Consider the following 18,706-nt stretch of genomic DNA (forward strand, 5'->3'; position numbering starts at 1 on the left):
TCATGTCTCTTTTCCTTGTATATTTTTAGGAAACCTGACTTGTGATACAATGGACCTATTTCTCAGCTATGTCTTTGGATTGCATCTGGGACGCATCAGCCCTGCCAGAGGTACTTTAGCAAAATCCAAAAGGATGAGATAAATTGCACTGGAGACAGGGGAGAATTATCTGCACCACAAGTAATACACATGTTAATATGTATTATGTATGGCTATGCTAGATATATTATGCACAGCTAACATTTTCCACTTCCCTCTCTTTAATAATGAAAATGTCTCCAACGCAGTTCTGCTCTAGTCTCCTTACCCCCCCTATATTTGATAGCATACAGAATAAGCAATGGTCAGCCTTTTTTCCCCTGGCTGGGGGATACAGCAGTCAGTGTGACACCTGGTACATCCGTGATGTTTAACTGTCCTCCCTTCACGCTCTCTTCAACCCTCCCCAGCTGCAACCAAGCCAGTGGGGGAAGGAAACCCTCACAGTCAAACCCAGAAAGCACTCAGTGAAAACAAATAAGGTTGCTAAGGAACTGTAAAGATAAACTCAAACCCACAAAATCCAGGAAACAGAAAGGTGTTCATATGCTTTTTTCAAACACACACCACTCAGTCCCCTCAGCGCTCTATCTGTCACATTATACTAGCACACAGCTAAGGCTGTGATTATACATGCCCAGGACTGATTCCTCAAAATGTGGGAATCCCAACAACCTAGGACATTGCACCACTTGACAATATCTACCTCTTTTCCTAGTTTTTTGTGGTTTTTTTTTTTTTTTTAATTACACCACACATAAAAAGAGCCAAGTAAACTTACAGTGCAGGTAGACTATAAATTCTATGTGTATCATTAGTTATCTATAATGTCAACAGCCTAAGTAACAGTAGCAATGACGATGCCAGCAGCACAGCTGGGCAACATCAGCATACAAACCGAAGGTCCACAGAAGGCACAAATCGTACCCTCCCTGCCGCTGCCACCCTGCCAGCTAGACTAAAGACAGCACGGGTTTGACTGCTGATTTGCAACTCCACCTCTGTTTTACCACACAGGTACGGCCTCGGGAGCCATGCTGTGCCCACAGGGATTTTCTTGAAGCTGAATTTATTACTGCGCTCAACCCGTAAATAAAGCTATCTCCAGTGCGTTGGGAGGTAAGAAGATGAAAGCCAAAGGAAAGGAGTGAGCATGCCAGTTACGCCTTGCCCGTGCCATGCAGACCCTGGGGCTGTGTTTACATGTTTTCAGAGCCCCGTGAACTCTGGAAGCGAGGGGCAATTGAGGCAAGGCAAGCCCCTCTCATCAGCTGCCCTCTGAGCACTGCATGTTCTCTTCCCCATGCGCACAGCTACACTGCAGCACCTGAAAAGTTTACTCACACTTTGAAAGACTCTGGGAAATAAAAAACATGCCACGAGAAAGGTTATATTTAGCCCTCCTATCTCCATTCACCTTGAGTTAAATCAGATACTTAAGATGTAGCAGTTTGCCTACCATGCAGAGGAGCAGTTGTACATGCAGTACATCTGAAATCACATTTGCCACCAGCCTCGTGGCTTAATCATTGCCTCACAGCAAGGCTGAAACTTCTCTGAAAGAGACGCAGTGAACTCAGTTGCTCATCTGGCTTCATCCTATCTTGTCACAGAGATCAGAGTGGTTCGTTTGTGCCATGAGAACAAAACAAGAGCATTTCCACTTCCCACTCAGAGTTTGCACCGAAACAGCATCAGTCTGAGTAATACAAAGTATTTATCAGAAATGGAGCAAACTTTAATTCTTGCTAACAACACAACTTGAAAGTGATTAGAATGAAAAAGCATAGCCTAAATATCCTTACACAATATCTAGGTGAATTTCTTCTTGCCTCACACATCTAATGCATTTTGTCCACCACATGGCTGGATTTCACCAGTACAAAAACTAAGAATAAAAGGACACAAACAGCCATGGGTGTGGAACATCAGGCACTTTAGGTTCCACCTTGAGTCAGCAGAGACAAAAGACCCTGCAAAGGGTGAATAAATGCACCTGGGTTCTCCCCATTGACCGATTTCCTGTGCTCAAGGACTTTGCATCTCTCTGAAGTTGTGCAGTAACCACACGCATTTGTCAGCAGGTGTAGTAGCCCTCACCTCTCCCAGCTTCCTCTTCATACAAGGAAACCAGCAGCAGCATGAAACAAAACCAATGCCAGGATGCAACAGATTATCGCTGATGGCTACTACTGAGTGACTCTCACTTTTTACACTAACAGGATGTTAGATGGTCTACATTACTGCTATGAAATCCAGTTTTTAAACACCAAATTAAGCACCAAAATTAGCTTCCACATTAGGAAAATACAACTTACAGTCTTTTACGACTAAGGGCGTACTGTCTTTTACGAATAGTCTTTTGCTATTACTTTTACGACTACAGGTTCGTAAATGACAGCATGCCCATTAGTACAATAATTCTACAGCTATTACCAAACATGGCTTTCAGTCAAAAGCTTAGCGATTTGCACTTCAGAAAGATACGGTGGGAAATACAAATCTGAAGAAGTTTTTGGAATTATCAATTTCTCAAACACATGTTTATAGATCGGAGAAAAGGTATTAGAGAGCGCCATGCTATTTATTATGTGTACGGATACAAAGAAAAAATGTAGGTAATACATTGAAGATAAGTATATTTGTGCCCTCAAAAAGATCCGAAACTTTTAAAGGCCTTTCCTTTTCACACTACAAATTTTATTAAATGAGCACAGCAAGAATGTTATGTGTGGCATTTGCACAGCCGCAGTTAGGGCGCAGCTCTCACATAAGGAGAGCAAAGCTGCCCCACTGCTTCCATCCAGGACGCAAAAGACAAGTAAAAATAACAAACGGCCTATTTCTAATGTGACACCTCAGCTGATTACATCGAGAAAACTAACAAGAAAAGATAAAGTATTAAAACGTAACCAGGATGAGCAAGCTTGCTGTGCTCATGATTAGCATAATTATGATAAAAGTGTACGTGCTTTAAGAGCAGAGTAATAGCTCCCGAAGAGACAAGCAGAAGGAAAAAAACCCAAGGTTTTAATATGTTCCAAAACACAGAACACCACACCAAAGTCTCACTAAGCTCTTAAACTCTCCTCCCCCTTACCCAGGTCTTTAACTGAATCTTTACTAACTCATGAGCACAAACTTAGGAGGACCACAGGGTAAGAAGAAAAGACTTGTACCTTTCATGGTTCCTTCGCATACTTCCATTCTGGGCACAAATCAAGCATCAAAGATTGAAATTCAAACTGTAAAGGTTTCATTTATGCCTAAAGCAAACATCAGGTACTTTGCTACCATGGTGATGAACACAGTAAAAACACCTTAATCTCTCCTGATTCTGCAAGTGTAAAGCAAGGCTTGGTGCAATAGTTAAAAACATAGTCTGGCATCAGACACCTATTGTGAGTTCACACTTTAGAAAATGGTTTATAGTTTATAGAGTACTGCAGCTTTGCAAAAACTGAAATACATAAACAATAAACAAACAGAGACATTGTGCTGTGCATACTATGCATATACACTACTCTGGTCCTGCACAGAATTTATAAGATGAGCTGACTGATCAAGGGTTCCCAACATAATAGCCATAGAACTGTTGGGGAAATGAGTCACCTGCTTGACTAGCGTATGTTTGCTAACACAAAGAGAATAAATACTCGACGTTGGAAAACTAAGCAAGTTATATCACATTTTTTATTTTAAATAACCAAGTTCCACGTTAAAGCTCAATACCCCCATGTTCCCTTAAAAATGGCAAATCATTAAAATTTTTTTTTTTTTTTATAAAACCAAAGTTAACAGCAGCTGAATCTTTTATGTCTGACACATTTGTATTACAACATATATACTAAATTTGAAGGTACAAGGAGTTTTCAAAGCCATTCCAGACTATCAGTCTGATTTTGACTTTTTGGGACTAACCCCACCATCTTCAGCTGACTTCTCTGCTGGCCTCTTTTTTAACCCTTTCATTTTCCGTGTCTGCAGTTTACTAAGATCTTGCTTCTGCATGTGAATTCGACCATAAGTTGTACCAAACACGTCATGGGAGATATTCTTTTTCTTCTTAGGCTGTAAGGGAAGAAGAACATTATTGTTTTTGAGTAGAGAGTGCCAGGAGTTCTGGTGAGAAGCCAGATATCTGTCCTTGCCATCACCACATTCACCCATAATTAAACTACCAAATCAAGTGCCTAAAAGCAAGACCGCACACATTGCTTGGAGCTTAGAGATTAAGATTTGTTCTGTTCTTACATGCTACCAGAGGAGAGTTTGTATGCCAGCTGATCACCACAGAAGTGCTGTGGCCCCAGAAATATCAGTTGGCCTATATAAAAGTAAACTTCGGTTGACTATCCAATAATAAATACTTCTGCTTTTGCTCTTCTTCACAGATAGATCTGGAAGTAATATACTTCCCAAGGTATTTACCTTCAGGGCTTTTGGCTGTTTTAAAGACAGTTTATAAAGGTCATCTGAAGCTAAATGTGTCCTCCTCATAACCAGATCTAATGAAGGTCCCATCTCTTCCAGTTCAATTCTTGGTATTTTACAGCCAGATTTCTTCAGAAGCACCCTAGAAGGGAAAAGCAACCAAAATACAACATTGTCCTCTGATAAAAGATTTGCCAGTCTTCCTAAAGGGCAAGTTCAACCCTGCAGTTCGGAAGACTATTAAAAACAATTGCTACTGCTAACTCTATTATTGAGAAAGATGTCTGTCAATAACAACTTACAGTATTTTAAATCTGTTCCATGACAATTTGAACACACCTAAAATATAACCTGGCTAAGGTAATGTGTTCGCCCCCCCACCATGAGACTGGTATTATCAGCATTACTGTTAAAATTCAGCCCCAGTACCCTGAAAGTCATATCACTCCTCAAATTCAAAATAGTGAAAGTTTTTTGTTTGTTTGTTTGTTTTGAAGAACAAGCCCAACAAAAGTGATTTTGTGGTATCAAAATTGCACAGAACCAAGCTACGAATGCTCACAGCCTGCTAAGGCAAGGCCATGAACTGTGAGGGTGAACACCAATGCAGCAAGAAAGATTGTCTTCTCCTGCCTTTTCCTGTTTTCCCTGCTGGCTGCAGCCTCCCACCTGTCGTTCTGTGACACACACCTGAGTCAGGACAGTCCTAGAAATCAGCCTGAGAACAGACTAAGCCTATGAAGTCTAAGACAGTACTTGGAATTCACCAAATCAATTCACACCACCTTATTAATCCAACAATATGAAAGAGCAATCCTCCTTGCTAGAAGGGGGAGCTCAACAAGGAAGGAAGCAGCAGGTTTAGGGCTTGTTTTCCTTCTGCTGTACAAGTTACTCTGAGTTACGCTGGAACACCTCTATGCATTACATGTTTTAAACGCAGCAAACTATTGCTCAAGCCAGTTGAATTACACAACTGTGGGCTAAATTGGGGGAAAAGTTGACAAGTGTACCAAAAAGCAAACAAATAGATAAAACACATACTCACTTATAGCTTCGCATGTAAATTTTCCCATCTAGAGCTGTGAAATGCAGAACGTACTCTAAACCAGCCAGACGAATACTGGGCACACTAGGACCTCTGAAGAAATCTGAAATAACATTTAAAAAGAATAAATGCCAGGTTTCTTGGCTGAAAAAGTCAAGCCAACAGCTGACTATAACAAATTGATTTAATTCATAACAGACCTGCTTCACAAGACTGAACTGAACTCCTTACCTATATAGATGTTTTTATTGCATATAACTAAGCAAGGCTATACATAGGACAGGTCTAGAAAAAGCCTAATCTGTAAGTTTAATGGGAATCTCATGAAATAGCCGCTACTTAAAACTGCAGCCTTGCGAAAACATGGGAGAGAAACTTAACATTCCATGTGTTAGCTCTTGCGCTGGTGAAACCAAACATGTGCAGAAAGCCTGACAGGAACACAGTGACTTCCCAGAGATAATTTGGTAGCAATGTGCACACCACCTAAAAATAAGTGCCTGGAAAAGAGCAAATATACGTTCAGAGCAGTAACTTGGTTTTATTAAGCTAATTGGGATAATTGCATTGTCTATTCTTCTAAATATTGAGCTCTAAAGTCAGAAAAATGAAATGTATCTTATTTTGTGTTTAGGCCAGTTCATGCTCAGCTAAACATAAAATACAGAGAATCCATTAGTTCAGATATCTGTTTAAAGACATAATTCAACAAACTGATACTTAAGACTCTTAATCAGAGCCAGATTTGAATGAGTACAAAAAAGGATCAAACCAGTAGAAAACAGAATGAAACTGTACCTTGTCTACTCTTACCTACATTTTCTCTCACTGACTCGGGGAAAAAGTTTAAAAATATCGTTTCTTTCATACCTCCCTCACAACAAAGCACTTCTGTCCGTTAGGTAAAGCAGTATTCGTCATTACAATTAATGTTTTCTCTATTTAATGCCCAACACGTAACTATAAAAATAAGACCTTATTTTGCTTATTTTGTAAAGAGAACACTGAAATACAGGTTAAATACAAAATAAGCTGTCTCTAGAACGGTTCTTATATCAGGCTATGAAAAAAATACCGTGCAATCAGAGAGCTTGCAATAAGCACAGCAATCTGTCCAACATATGCAGAGGGTGGAGAAAGAATGTGACCTTGACTGAAGGAACAAGGTGTGCTAATAAACATGACAGGGCAATGCTGAAACATAGGAGAACTGCTAACAGATGCAAAACACATCAGTCTTTTCCGTTCTGTCCCATTTTCAGATCCCTCAGCTAGCTGTCTTTTCCTCCACTACCTTTTTCAAGAGTATCAGCACTGGAGTGACATCCAAAACAAAGTCTTGCTGGCAGATATCAGCTGGAATCTAGCCAGGAAATTTCCTTGGTCAATTAAATATTCTCTCCCCTCCTCTTGTGGGTTGACCTCGTAGTTAGAGGAACAGTTGCAAATAAAATATTTTGTTTGCTTCTGGCATATATTTTCTCTTTGACTAGTTCGCTGCGGGTACACAAGCTTACATTTACAGTGGTTTTATTGGCAACATCTCCTTTTCGTATTTTCCTGTGGCATCATATGTCTTTTTACCCGCAGGATGATCACTTCCAAACAAATGCAGGTGGTCAGGAATTTCTGTTTCCTGGCACTGCTGAACAGCTGCAGAAACCTTATGCTTCAGTATACCCAGAGATTTGACGTTTTTTTAATGTACCTTAATTTACAACTCTTGCTTTGGTTGGACTAGAGACTTGCTTTCTCCTTTCTTTCCATTCCTAGTTCTTTCTCCTCTTGCGCTCAACATGTTTCCAGAACTTCTGATTTACTTTTTCCTACAGAGAGCTTCACAGGACCTTTCCACTCCCAGCTTAAATTCCTAAATTATTTTGGAAAGAGTCTATACACTACTTTTCGTATCAATTTGTATCCAAAAGCTGGTAACACTGTAACCTATGTAGCTATGGTTAGCATTAGAAGGGTTTAAACTGTATCCCAGACATTTCCCAGCCATCCCCTTTCTTGGCCAGAAGGAACCCACAAATCTTTGAGACCCTCCAAAAAGTCCGTGTGAGGAAGGCTGTATGAAGAACAAGCTGATGGTCAATCTAAAATTGTAGAGGTCTCCTGGAAACCAACATTTTAGAAAGCGTATAAGCAAGTCACGTAGCGCCTAACCATTTTTAAGGTTAAATCGGTGTACAATAACAGAACTAGCAAGCGGGCAGTGTTGTGAGAGATAAAACATTTTATAAATACAAGCCTAAGAAGTTATTAGAATTTCATGAACTGCATTCCAAGGACTTATATCATAAATTAATTCCTACACTACCACATCAGTAGGCAACGAAAACCAAAAGAGAAAGAAAGGGATGTCTTTGTCTTACAGGTCTCTACAGAAAAAAAAAGCAGCTGCCATTTATTTCCCCTAAATAACTTCTTGCAGTTCACAATTTAAGCAGACTACAGGGTTTGGTTACCATGAAGACAATAACTCACCCTTGCCTTTAATTTTATAAAGACCCTACTGTAAGGTGATATCCCAAACATACATAAACCTTTTTGATACCACAAAGGCCAATGGGGCTTGGTTGTTCACCAGCATCACTGGCATCACTTTGCTTTGGCAACAAGAAGCTCTTAGCAATCTAATATTCCCTCTGGGATCCCAACAATACTGCTACAGTAACAAAATATTTGCTGCTGTTGTTATAAAGACACTTCTCTATCTTTCTTAGCAATAGAGTGGCAGCTTAAAAGCACTATCTTTTCAGGAACAGAAAGAATCCATTCATCCCTATCAGTTAAGGGCAATTTTGAAGCATGGTCAAATTATTACCCAAATGATTTTAATTGGTTAGTGATACCTTCAAGCCTTTACGCTCCTTAACCTTCTCCTTTGTCTGTTGTTTTGCATCTAGGTATTTCATAGAAGTCAGCAGAACATTAAGACCTGGAGTACTTGGAGTACATTCAAGAAGAAAGATTGCGTGTCGATTTGATCACATTTGACTGCAAAGTCATTAAAGGCAAATAAATAAGAAAGGAGAAAGGACAGCTGAACATAAAAAGAAATAGGACAGGAAAGACTAGTTAGTTATTTGGCATCTATCTAACGATACATGTCTTCCATTTAAGGTATCAAGCTGTTTGATCATGGGGTGCATGAGCACATCTGGATGCCAATCACCAACATCGTGCAGATGCCTGCCCACGACACACTTCAGAAAATAATGCACCTGCTTCCTGCAGCGTAAATATTCATTAACAGTGACACAAACATGCAGTATTATAAATCACTTAGCTTTGCATTCAATATTCACCCACCTTCAAATGTTTATAAGCACAGTTACTAGCCTTTCATCTATCCCCAAGAACCAGTCAGCTGTACTGAGAGGATGCAAATTTTCTCCTCCCATGCTCCCTTTTCAGTCTCATTCCATATTAAACATCTCGCTTTAAGGAATTATAAGACTAAGAGAAAAAAAATCTCATTTCTAAGGTCTGTTTCTAAAGAGCAATCATTTGTCTGTTTGCCTAGAAAAAAAAAAAAAAAGCCCAACCAACATTTATTTTATATGAAAGGGAGATCTTGCAAAGCCATAAGATTATAAATTGGTACAACCCAAGAATGGAACTGAAAGAACAAGACTGTTCTTATTGGGCTGGTTTCAGTATTTTAGCAGAGCTTAAGAAAAAAAGAAAAGTAATCTACTTTTAGGAAACCTATTAAAAAGAAAACCACCACCACCCTACTAACTAGATCTAGTTCTACCAAGACAGATGTGTTTTTTAAGTATCAAGAGATACAGTACCATATAGATACAGTACCGTGACTTCTATGAGCCAAAAAGCTACCCTATGAAAAGTATAATCATTTTTTGTAGTTCCCCAGAAAAAAGAACACACAATGTACTTTATCTTCCAGAGCCTCCAGCCTTGAGATAATAAAAGACTTTATGCCAGTGTGTTTACTAAGATCCAAGCCTGCCTTGAAGTTATGACACAGTTGTTACGTACAGCTGATTTTTACCGCATGTATTCTTTCCAAGTACTCTAATCAATGGCACTTTTGTTAGAATTGGTCAAATTTCCAACAGAAAATGCTTTCATTATAAAAACACAAGTTCAGTTATGCTGATTTGACTTTTTTCTAAGCAAAAGTACCTCACTTTTGAACTTAATACACTGATTTCAAATTAGATACTTCAAAAGCATTATTTGGTTAGAAAAGTGATGATCCAGTATAATTACAAGGTAAAGACTTTTTGAAAAATGCCAGAACTTTCCCACAATCAAAATAATGAATTTTAGTGAACACAAAGTTTCAACTTCAGAGTCTTTTAGGCTAGTCTTCCCCCCTCCCCCTGCCTTAACAGTCATGATGATTAGTCAACTTCATTTCACATGACATGAAATTTACAAGCGCCTGTTCTTGTTTTCTTTCCGTGCTGAACATAAGCAAACATTTATTGACAAACTAGCATTTCCCAACAGATCATATTACTGAAGATTTATGCAATCTTACTGCTCAAATAATCAAAATACTGACCAATAAGAAGGCTCTTCAGTCTTCTGTATTCTTCATTTACATCAAACATGTCACCAGCAAATATCAACATTGGTTTTGTTCCTTCAGGACATTTACTGTTCTGTAGAATAAGAATTTTAAAACAGAACAAAAATTCAGACTGTGTTAGGGAACATATTATTGACTTAATAGGTGGTTAGCCATTCAACACTGAATGAAAAAAATCATCATGACCTGTGATCAATACAGACAGAATAGACACTTATTTTTCACTGAACAACACTGTATGTGTATGGAAGGACTTTTGTTTTGAAATGGGTGAATTGTATTATTCTTTGCGATGGATAAAAAAGGAGACTCTCTACTATAAAATGTATAAGATAACCCCTCGCAGTCAAACGAGTGAATTTGACTGCAACTACTAACAAGAAAACTAAACTTAGAGGGAAACAACTCTCTCGTACTTCTGACACTAGAGAGTACAGGAAAAAGGCTAAAAGCAGAGTTTAGTCAATCACCCAATGCCAACAAATACAATTACTTGACTACAATTTCCTAAACAGTGCTATAAAGATAGACACTACCAACAATCTGATTTCAAGGGGAACATTCACCTTTATAAAAGGCAGTTTCTTCAATGCAGGTGCACAGTGGGATTGAGTGCACCCTCAGCAAGTTTGCTGACAACACCAAGCTGTGTGGTGTGGTTGACATGCTGGAGGGGAGGGATGCCACCCAGAGGGTCCTGGACAGGCTTAAGAGGTAGGCCCATGTGAACCTCATGAAGTTCAAACAAGGCCAAGAGCAAGGTCCTGCATGTGGGTCAGGGTAATCCCAAGCACAAATACAGGCTGGGGAGCGAATGGATTGAGAGCAGCCCCGAGAAGGACTTGGGGGTCTTGGTTGAAGAAAAGCTCAACACAAGCTGGCAATGTGTGATCTCAGCCCAGAAGGCCAGTGGCGCCCTGTGCTACACCAAAAGCAGTCTGGCCAGCAGGTTGAAGGAGGTGATTCTACCCTTCTGCTCTGGTGAGACCACACCTGGAGTCCTCCATCCAGCTCTGGGGCCCCCAACGTAAGAAGGACACGGACCTGTTGGAACAAGTCCAGAGGAGAGCCACGAGGATGATCTGAGTGCTGCAGCACCTCTCCTATGAGGAGCAGCTGAAAGAGTTGGGGCTGTTCAGCCTGGAGAAGAAAAGGCTCCGGGGAGATCTTATAGCAGCCTTCCAGCACTAAAAGGAGACTACAGAAAAGATGCAGAGGGACTCTGTATCACAGAGCATAGCGATAGGAGGAGGGGTAACGGTTTTAAACTGAAAGAAGGTAGATTTAGATTACATATTAGGAAGATATTAGGGGGTGGAACTTGATGATCTTTAAGGTCCCTTCCAACCCAAACCATTCTATGGTTCTGTGATTCACTACCCTTCTAGACTTCCCTGACAATTTACACACTGATGAAAACAGGGACGACAAAAAATCCTATTTTTTCAGTGTATGAATTGCTCGATACAAAAGTACACACATATGAAATAAGTTTTAGTCTTGCCAAAATGAGCCTAACATGGCCGTAAAAGGTGAATTTTCTCCGGGTTCAAATAATCAAGATCTTAGCTCCCTGTCTGAATTAGGTGTAGTTCCCTGAAAACTAGCATTTATGTGCTACTGAAAGCTAAAGAAAGTTTCAGAATCATCTCAGTCAGCAGAGTGACCCTCTTCGGTTATAATTTGAGAAGAGGGATTTCAGTTTTGAAAGCCTATGCCAGTTTATAGAGGAACCTCCCACAAGCATAACCTAAGGAATTTTGTAAATGTAACTCTAATTCAAAATGAAAATACTAGGAATAAACCAAGTCTAAAAAAAGAATTTGTAATGAAAGTTGCAAGCTTGCTCAAAACAACCAAAACCAAATATAAAGCAGAGCATGAAAATAACTTTCTGGCGTACACAAATTAGCAATCCTCACACACCACATAAAAGACTGTTTTTAAACAACTCCTGTCCTTACTTCAAAGCACACAAGAAGTCAATGCACAAAAAAAATCCACCATTAGATGTCACTGAAGTAGCAATTCCTTACCTTCACATCTTTTAGGGATACAAACTTCTCAATGCCTAGCTCAATCATGTCTAGGACATGATAGTCAAACATGCGACCTGTGAAAGTAAAAAAAGAAAATCCAGCTATTTAAATACTCACTGAAAACTATATTTTTCATCCAAATAAAAACCGAAGTGAGACATCTTACCTATTATCAGGTTGTTAGGTCGCTTCTTGTTATGAGAGCCAAACAGAAACAAAGAACAATCTGATTTCTTGGAAAAAAATTCCTATAATTAAGGAAAAGAGTAAAACTCATGAGTTCCAGTTTGCAGTGTTTAAAATATTTGGTGAAGTTATATGTCACAAACACATGAGTTTAGGAACCACTTAATGAGAAGAGCAACTGCACTTACCAGAAGAGTTTTGAGCATGTCCAGGTCCACTTAAACTAAAACTGACAGCCAGAATCAAGATTCAAATAGCAATTAATTTCTTTTTTTATTTCCCATTGCAGTCTTAAAAATCAATACAGGCAATTTTTTCTTGCCATTTTATCTGTAATGCCCTTTTTTGTAATTCCTCATTATTTGTTTTTATATAATATACCTTCAACTACTTCTCCTTGCCTGAGGAGTAAGTATTTTCAAGTCGGCTGCAGTTACAATGCCTCATTCTAGTTACCCAGCTAAGCTTTATGCAGCATATCAGCTTTGCCTAACAGCTTCTCAACAACCAGTTAATCCCCTCAACAAGCAAGCCTCAGAACACTTGCAAGTATCTAATGTTCTCACACTTGGGCAGAAGACTCCTACTACAGAGTAACTTCATGACAAATTATTATTTAACACTAAAATGCTACTTAAAACCAAGCCAGTGGTGACTATCATAGAGAAGATCTTTTCTCCAGGCAGAGTAGATAGAGAACCTATTATGGTATTATGTCCAGAGCCAATATTACAGCAATTCTTTCTGAGGATGTCCAACTCCAAAGCCTTTGTATGCACTGCTGCTTCCTAAGGCAGCCCCTCATTCTGTGTTGTCAACCGTGGTTCCTAGATATACACACACGCTATTTATCCAGTACTTCCCAGAAGTACCACAGTTTCTATACCTGCACTTAGCAGCTGTGAAGCAGAAAAAGCCACTGCATGTCCTCCCACCCCTGCAACAGCAGCAGCTCAGAGAGGACACTGCAGCTCTGCTCCTCTGGAAGGTCAGGAGGGACACCCCCAGGAGCACTCCCAGGCTGGATTAATTGCACATACAAATCACAGCTCAGCACTGAGCTCTGCCGTCAGGTCCCTGAAAAATACTGACTGTAGACAGATCAAGAACAGACCAGAAGGGACTTCCCTTGAAACGCCTGCTCATACAGCTCTCTTAATCACTGTGTTGATACATGTAAATTCTCTAACAGCTGTATGATATTTTATTAAAAAGATGCAACAAACTCAAATGCCTCAAAAGTGTCCTTGCATATCCAACATCACATACACTGCAAAATTGCCCTTTTAAAATAACGCCTGTAACAAAGTTAAAAAAAACCCAAACACTTAACTTGATTTGACTTTCCACACCTTTCTAGTCTCTGATTGTTTGTTGACACCCTTCTCAATGACCCAGCCCCATTGTTTTGAGGCTACAAGAATGAAAGTTCCCCACAGGACCCCTTTTAAAATATCAGAATGATTTTAGCTGCCATGTTTTCCCAGAAATTATCAGACAGGCTGGAGAGTTGGGGGGAGAGGAATGCTGTGGAGTTCAACAAGGGCAAGTGTAGGGTACTGCATCTGGGGAGGAATAACCCCATGCATCAGTACAGGTTGGGGGCTGCCCTCCCGGAGAGCAGCTCTGTGGAAAGGGTCCTGGGAGTCCTGGTGGACAACAGGATGACCATGAGCCAGCAATGTGTCCTTGTGGCCAAGAAGGCTAATGGCATCCTGGGGTGCATCAAGAAGAGTGTGGCCAGCAGGTCGAGGGAGGTCATCCTCCCCCTCTACTCTGCCCTGGTGAGGCCACATCTGGAGTATTGTGTCCAGTTCTGGATGCCCCAGTTCAAGGACAGGGAACTGCTGGAGAGGGTCCAGCAAAGGGCTACAAAGATGATTAGGGAATTAGAACATCTCTCTTGTGAGGAAAGGCTGAGGGGCTTGGCTCTTTTTAGTCTAAAGAAAAGAAGACTGAGGGGGGGGATCTTATTAATGCTTATAAATACTTAAAGGGAGGGTGCCAGGGGGATGGGACCACTCTTTTTTCAGTGGTGCCCAGCGATAGGACAAGAGGGGACAAACTTGAACATAGGAAGTTCCATCTTAACATGAGGAGGAACTTCTTTACTTTGAGGGTGGCACAGCACTGGAACAGGCTGCCCAGAGAGGTTGTGGAGTCTCCCACTCTGGAGACATTCAAAACCCGCCTGGACGCTGTCCTGTGCAATCTGCTGTAGGTGACCCTGCTCTGGCAGGGGGGTTGGACTAGATGATCTTCAGAGGTCCCTTCCAGCCCTGACCATTCTGTGATTCTGTGAAATCTTTCCTCGCTGCCTACAGTAAGTTTTCCGTCCCGCTCGAGATGTTTTAAGTATGGCTGTGTTACTGTGCTTCATGCCAAGAACAGAAGAGAGGCACATAACACAACTCCTCAGCATCAGAGTTAATGCAGACTAAGTAACTTTCTGTGTCAGTGTATCTATGCTGCAACCACAATCATTCTTTTGTTCCTAACACATTAAAAATGCTTAATTCAACTGTCTAAGCAGCAACTCCTCTAGTACTCACTATTGGCTGCCTTCACTTTTTTTTCAGTTAGCTATCTCTCCCCTCCTCTCCCTTTTTACTTACAGAGAATTCTTTAGATATGTTTCCCATTTATTTTCACAATCCCTTTCAGACAAGAAAGTGCATTTTTGCCCAGTGTGTATACGTCTTCGTACACAGATTTACTTAACACCATACCCCAAAATTCCCAACTTCAGTGTGCATTTTCAGTGAGTTACTTCAGCAACTGCCTCTCACATTGGAAAGCTGACCCTCGTTTCCCTATGTGAGGTAGCAGTGGCACAGAGCAAACGTTACCAGATCATGACCTCTGGGAAGAAAACAACTTACCTGGAGATAATTCAGTTTTGTGTTTATTGTAAAACCACAACTATACACAACCATCTCCTTTGTCTTGTTTTTGTTGAAGGAAATACATATACTGCTTTTATGACAGACATATTTCAGCAGTTCAAGTAATGCATCAATAAAGAGCAAACGTACAAGATGTAATCTTGGGATTAGCCCCTCTGTTTTCTGCCTTCCTGCTCCTAAATTATCTTGACCTTAAAGCACTGAATCAACACCAAATCCAGACAGGGGCGTGTCACTAGATGGATTTCCAAACATCCTCCCACCCCCTGAAGAGTCACTTTTCCAACCTTGTTACAGGCCAAATACACATATTTAACTGAAATTGCTCAATTTTCTGATGGTTCTTGACTCAATGCTGGAAAAGAACTCTGTGACTATCCCACATCTGCACAGCTGATGCGTGTGTTTGTATGTGGTACTCTGCAGGGCTTTTCTTCCTCTATTCAAAATCAAGGAAAAGTCACAGAAAGCTATGACCCCTCCATTTAACTATCTTAACATATGAATTCACCAAATTGAAAACAAGTTGTTTATAAGCTATGGCAGTTTAAAGAAGTGACTTAGAAAACGGAAATAAAATGCTTTGATCTTCCTGTCATATCAAGCACTGTTACTTGTAACAGCGTTACTCCAAAATTTGCCTGTTAGTTTACAGAAACATGCATTTACAGTAAAGACAAAGTCCTCACAACGTGACAATTCTGTCTTGCAACTAGAGGAAAAAAATGCCTACTGACACCGTAAATCCAGACATAGTCCTACCTTCAACTTACCCAAACTCCCTATAAACTTTGTTTTTCACCTAGTTCCTCACAGAGTAATAGAAAATTATCCTCCAATAAAGTTCTTCAAGACTTTAAGGCTGTAAAATGTCATAAAACAAGATGTGGTTTATACTTACCAATGATGTTTGATCCTCAAAAGGCCTGGTAATATTTTTCCTGAGAGGAAGAAAAAAAGGGGAAAAAAAAAGAAAGATTAAGAGAAGTACAGGCCCAGACAAGCACTTCTAATTAGTTCTTTGATAACATTCAAATTCTGCATTCTACTGGAAACTCCAGCATTAGGGGCTCAGTTTCAGTTCAAACTGTAAGCCACATTAATACTGACAGGAGTTCCTTAGTGTTGCCATTGCCACTTTAAGTACTTTCCTCCAGGTTTCCTGTCTCCTGGGTCCTGACTTCCAGACCACCACCAGTGACACTTCATAAACAACTGCCTTTGCTCGTTCATCCAACATAAAAGGTAGCTATTACAATTAATGTCTCCGCACTATGCACTGCATACAGATACTGGGTTCCCATTTTGAGCAAGACATGTCTATTGTTATCATCTGTAACTCAAATTTATAAGAATTCAGATACAAGAACTCCAGCCTACCCACTGCACACAGAACCTTGCTAGCTGTTTGCACAGATCAGCCAGAGAAGCCAACTGTTCAAGTTTGCTGAATCCTGCTCCGTAACACTTGGTGCAGAACTGGACTCAGCACCAACAATGATCATGTAGCTTGTTTACAGTCTACTGAAACTTATGATGAATTTCAGCCACCTTCTGCAACCCCTTCCACTGTTTGAGCCCCCACACTAGCCAGCATCTCTATTCATGCTTTGAAATTACCAAATGATGTCTTCTGTCTTGTCAGAAGAGTACGAGATGTCAAAGTGAGACCACTTACTTTTTATACAGTACAGCAAAAGGCTTCTTGACAGCATACTGCAAAAGACAAAGTTAAACACGTGTTATCTCTTATACATTTAAATACACAGCACTGTTTCCTAAAACCCAACAACTTACACGATCACATGAAATACAGTAATTGTTTGTGCAAATCAATATACCCTTTCACAATATACCCTTCCAGTTAGTAGTACTAATCTTGGTTCAAAATTAATTGCAGAAGCATTTATTTCTAGACGCTAAGAAATATCAAAGTAACTGAGAAACAGCTGAAATCAAAGCCACATAATGGAATCTCTCTGCTTCTAGTGGCATGAGGAAAAACAAGCTGACTATCATCAGCATAAGACAGTAAGAAGACAACAGATCAAGGAGAGAAAAGAGTGCAGGAACAGCTATAATATTTTCAGGTATGGAGTTAGGACGCAGGATTAGTAAGTTTAAGTTTTGGGAGAGGCTGAAAGCTCCGTATCAGTACACACAAGCAGTTTACAGGATGCTGGGATATAACTTCAGCTGTGTGATCCAGTACCTAATTCTCTTGTTTTCAACTAGACTTGCAACACTTCATCACACCTACTTGACAACCAGGGAAAAAAAAAAAAAAATCATGAAGATAATGAGTTCAAAACTTCTGGCAAAGAAGAAACTGGAACAAAATAATCTCCACCGACGGCTAGGTAATGACACCCTTGGAGTACCAGTCAAAGGACAGGGCGAGTATGAAAATGTTGATCTTGCAGCAGAGAATATGCAAATTTTAAGAAAAAGAGAAAGGAAGGTACCCTTGGTGTAGCTCAAAAGATTATATAATTAAAGGTGGCATGCTGTGTCCAACAACTTACAATGTCTTTTAGCACTTCAGTCACTGTTAGGTTTGCATTTCCTCCTTTTATGAGCATAGCATTTTTTGTATTTTCTTTAAGTTTGGGTTCTCTCTTCTCAAGAAACCTTTTTGCTCTCTTAGTTTTAGGTTTTCTGTAACAATAAGTTAACAGTTAAAAACTTAAAATTAGTAACAATACCCCACACCGCAGAACACAGCAAAACAAAACAAGAATTGGAACAAATTGCATTCAAGTAACGTGTCTCAGTTACAGTTACTCAAACTAATCCCAACCTCCAGAATTGCAATCAATGTTAACAGCCAGTCTCAGATGAATGTTTTACTGCCATGCCTCTTCCTCTCTGTCTCCCCAAGCTAGCAAAGGTGATTTTACGGTCTTAGTTTTTCCAGTTTCTGCTAATTCAGAGCTTAAGCTACACCAGAATTCCCACAGACTGCTGACAGGCTGAAAGCTTCCTCTCACACCGGCTCCTTGAAAAGATATCAAAGTCCCACCAATGGCATCCGAAAGAAAAGCTGAAGCACAGCCTATCTGTTGGCAGGAACCGGAGCAGCACCGCACATTATTTTGGTGAAACACACCAGCCTTAGCAGGGGCACGGAGCTTCTATAAACTAATAACTACATGGCTTAAGAACTACAGTTCTCCACTAGATGAGTGGAAAGCTTTTAATGTCTTCTCCATGAAGTATTATCCTTATTTTATTTTAAACAAACAACCAACACCCCCACACACACATACTTCCAACCACAGGTGAAAATGGTTCTCTCAAGCGAAGAGAAACACCCAAACCCAATACCAGCTGGCCACCACGGATCTTTTGAGTCACCCACTGAGGAAGGCCTGTCTTGCCCCCAGCAGAAAGACGGCACCGCTCGGTTTTCCTCCTTCCCTCACCTTTACCCGTGGGCCTTTCCTCTCTGCCAACCCCCCGCCAACCCTCCCCATCCGGCGCC

General features: G+C 40.3%; 1 protein-coding gene across 1 annotated transcript; it reads right to left on the bottom strand.

The window, feature by feature from the left end:
• Positions 1-3,701: 3,701 nt before the first annotated feature.
• RPF2 (ribosome production factor 2 homolog (S. cerevisiae)) lies at positions 3,702-17,874 on the bottom strand. Its single transcript, XM_009893613.1, has 9 exons — positions 17,748-17,874; positions 16,901-16,938; positions 16,124-16,163; positions 12,297-12,378; positions 12,128-12,204; positions 10,065-10,164; positions 5,522-5,624; positions 4,471-4,615; positions 3,702-4,110 (listed from the first exon to the last, which is right to left on the bottom strand). Exons 1-9 carry the CDS (start codon positions 17,802-17,804, stop codon positions 3,931-3,933), a joined length of 822 nt encoding a protein of 273 aa, XP_009891915.1. The 5' UTR covers positions 17,805-17,874; the 3' UTR covers positions 3,702-3,930.
• Between the last annotated feature and the right edge of the window lie 832 nt (positions 17,875-18,706).

The sequence above is a fragment of the Charadrius vociferus genome, unplaced genomic scaffold, assembly GCF_000708025.1.
Source record: "Charadrius vociferus isolate BGI_N301 unplaced genomic scaffold, ASM70802v2 scaffold359, whole genome shotgun sequence".
NCBI classification, from domain to species: Eukaryota; Metazoa; Chordata; class Aves; order Charadriiformes; family Charadriidae; genus Charadrius; species Charadrius vociferus.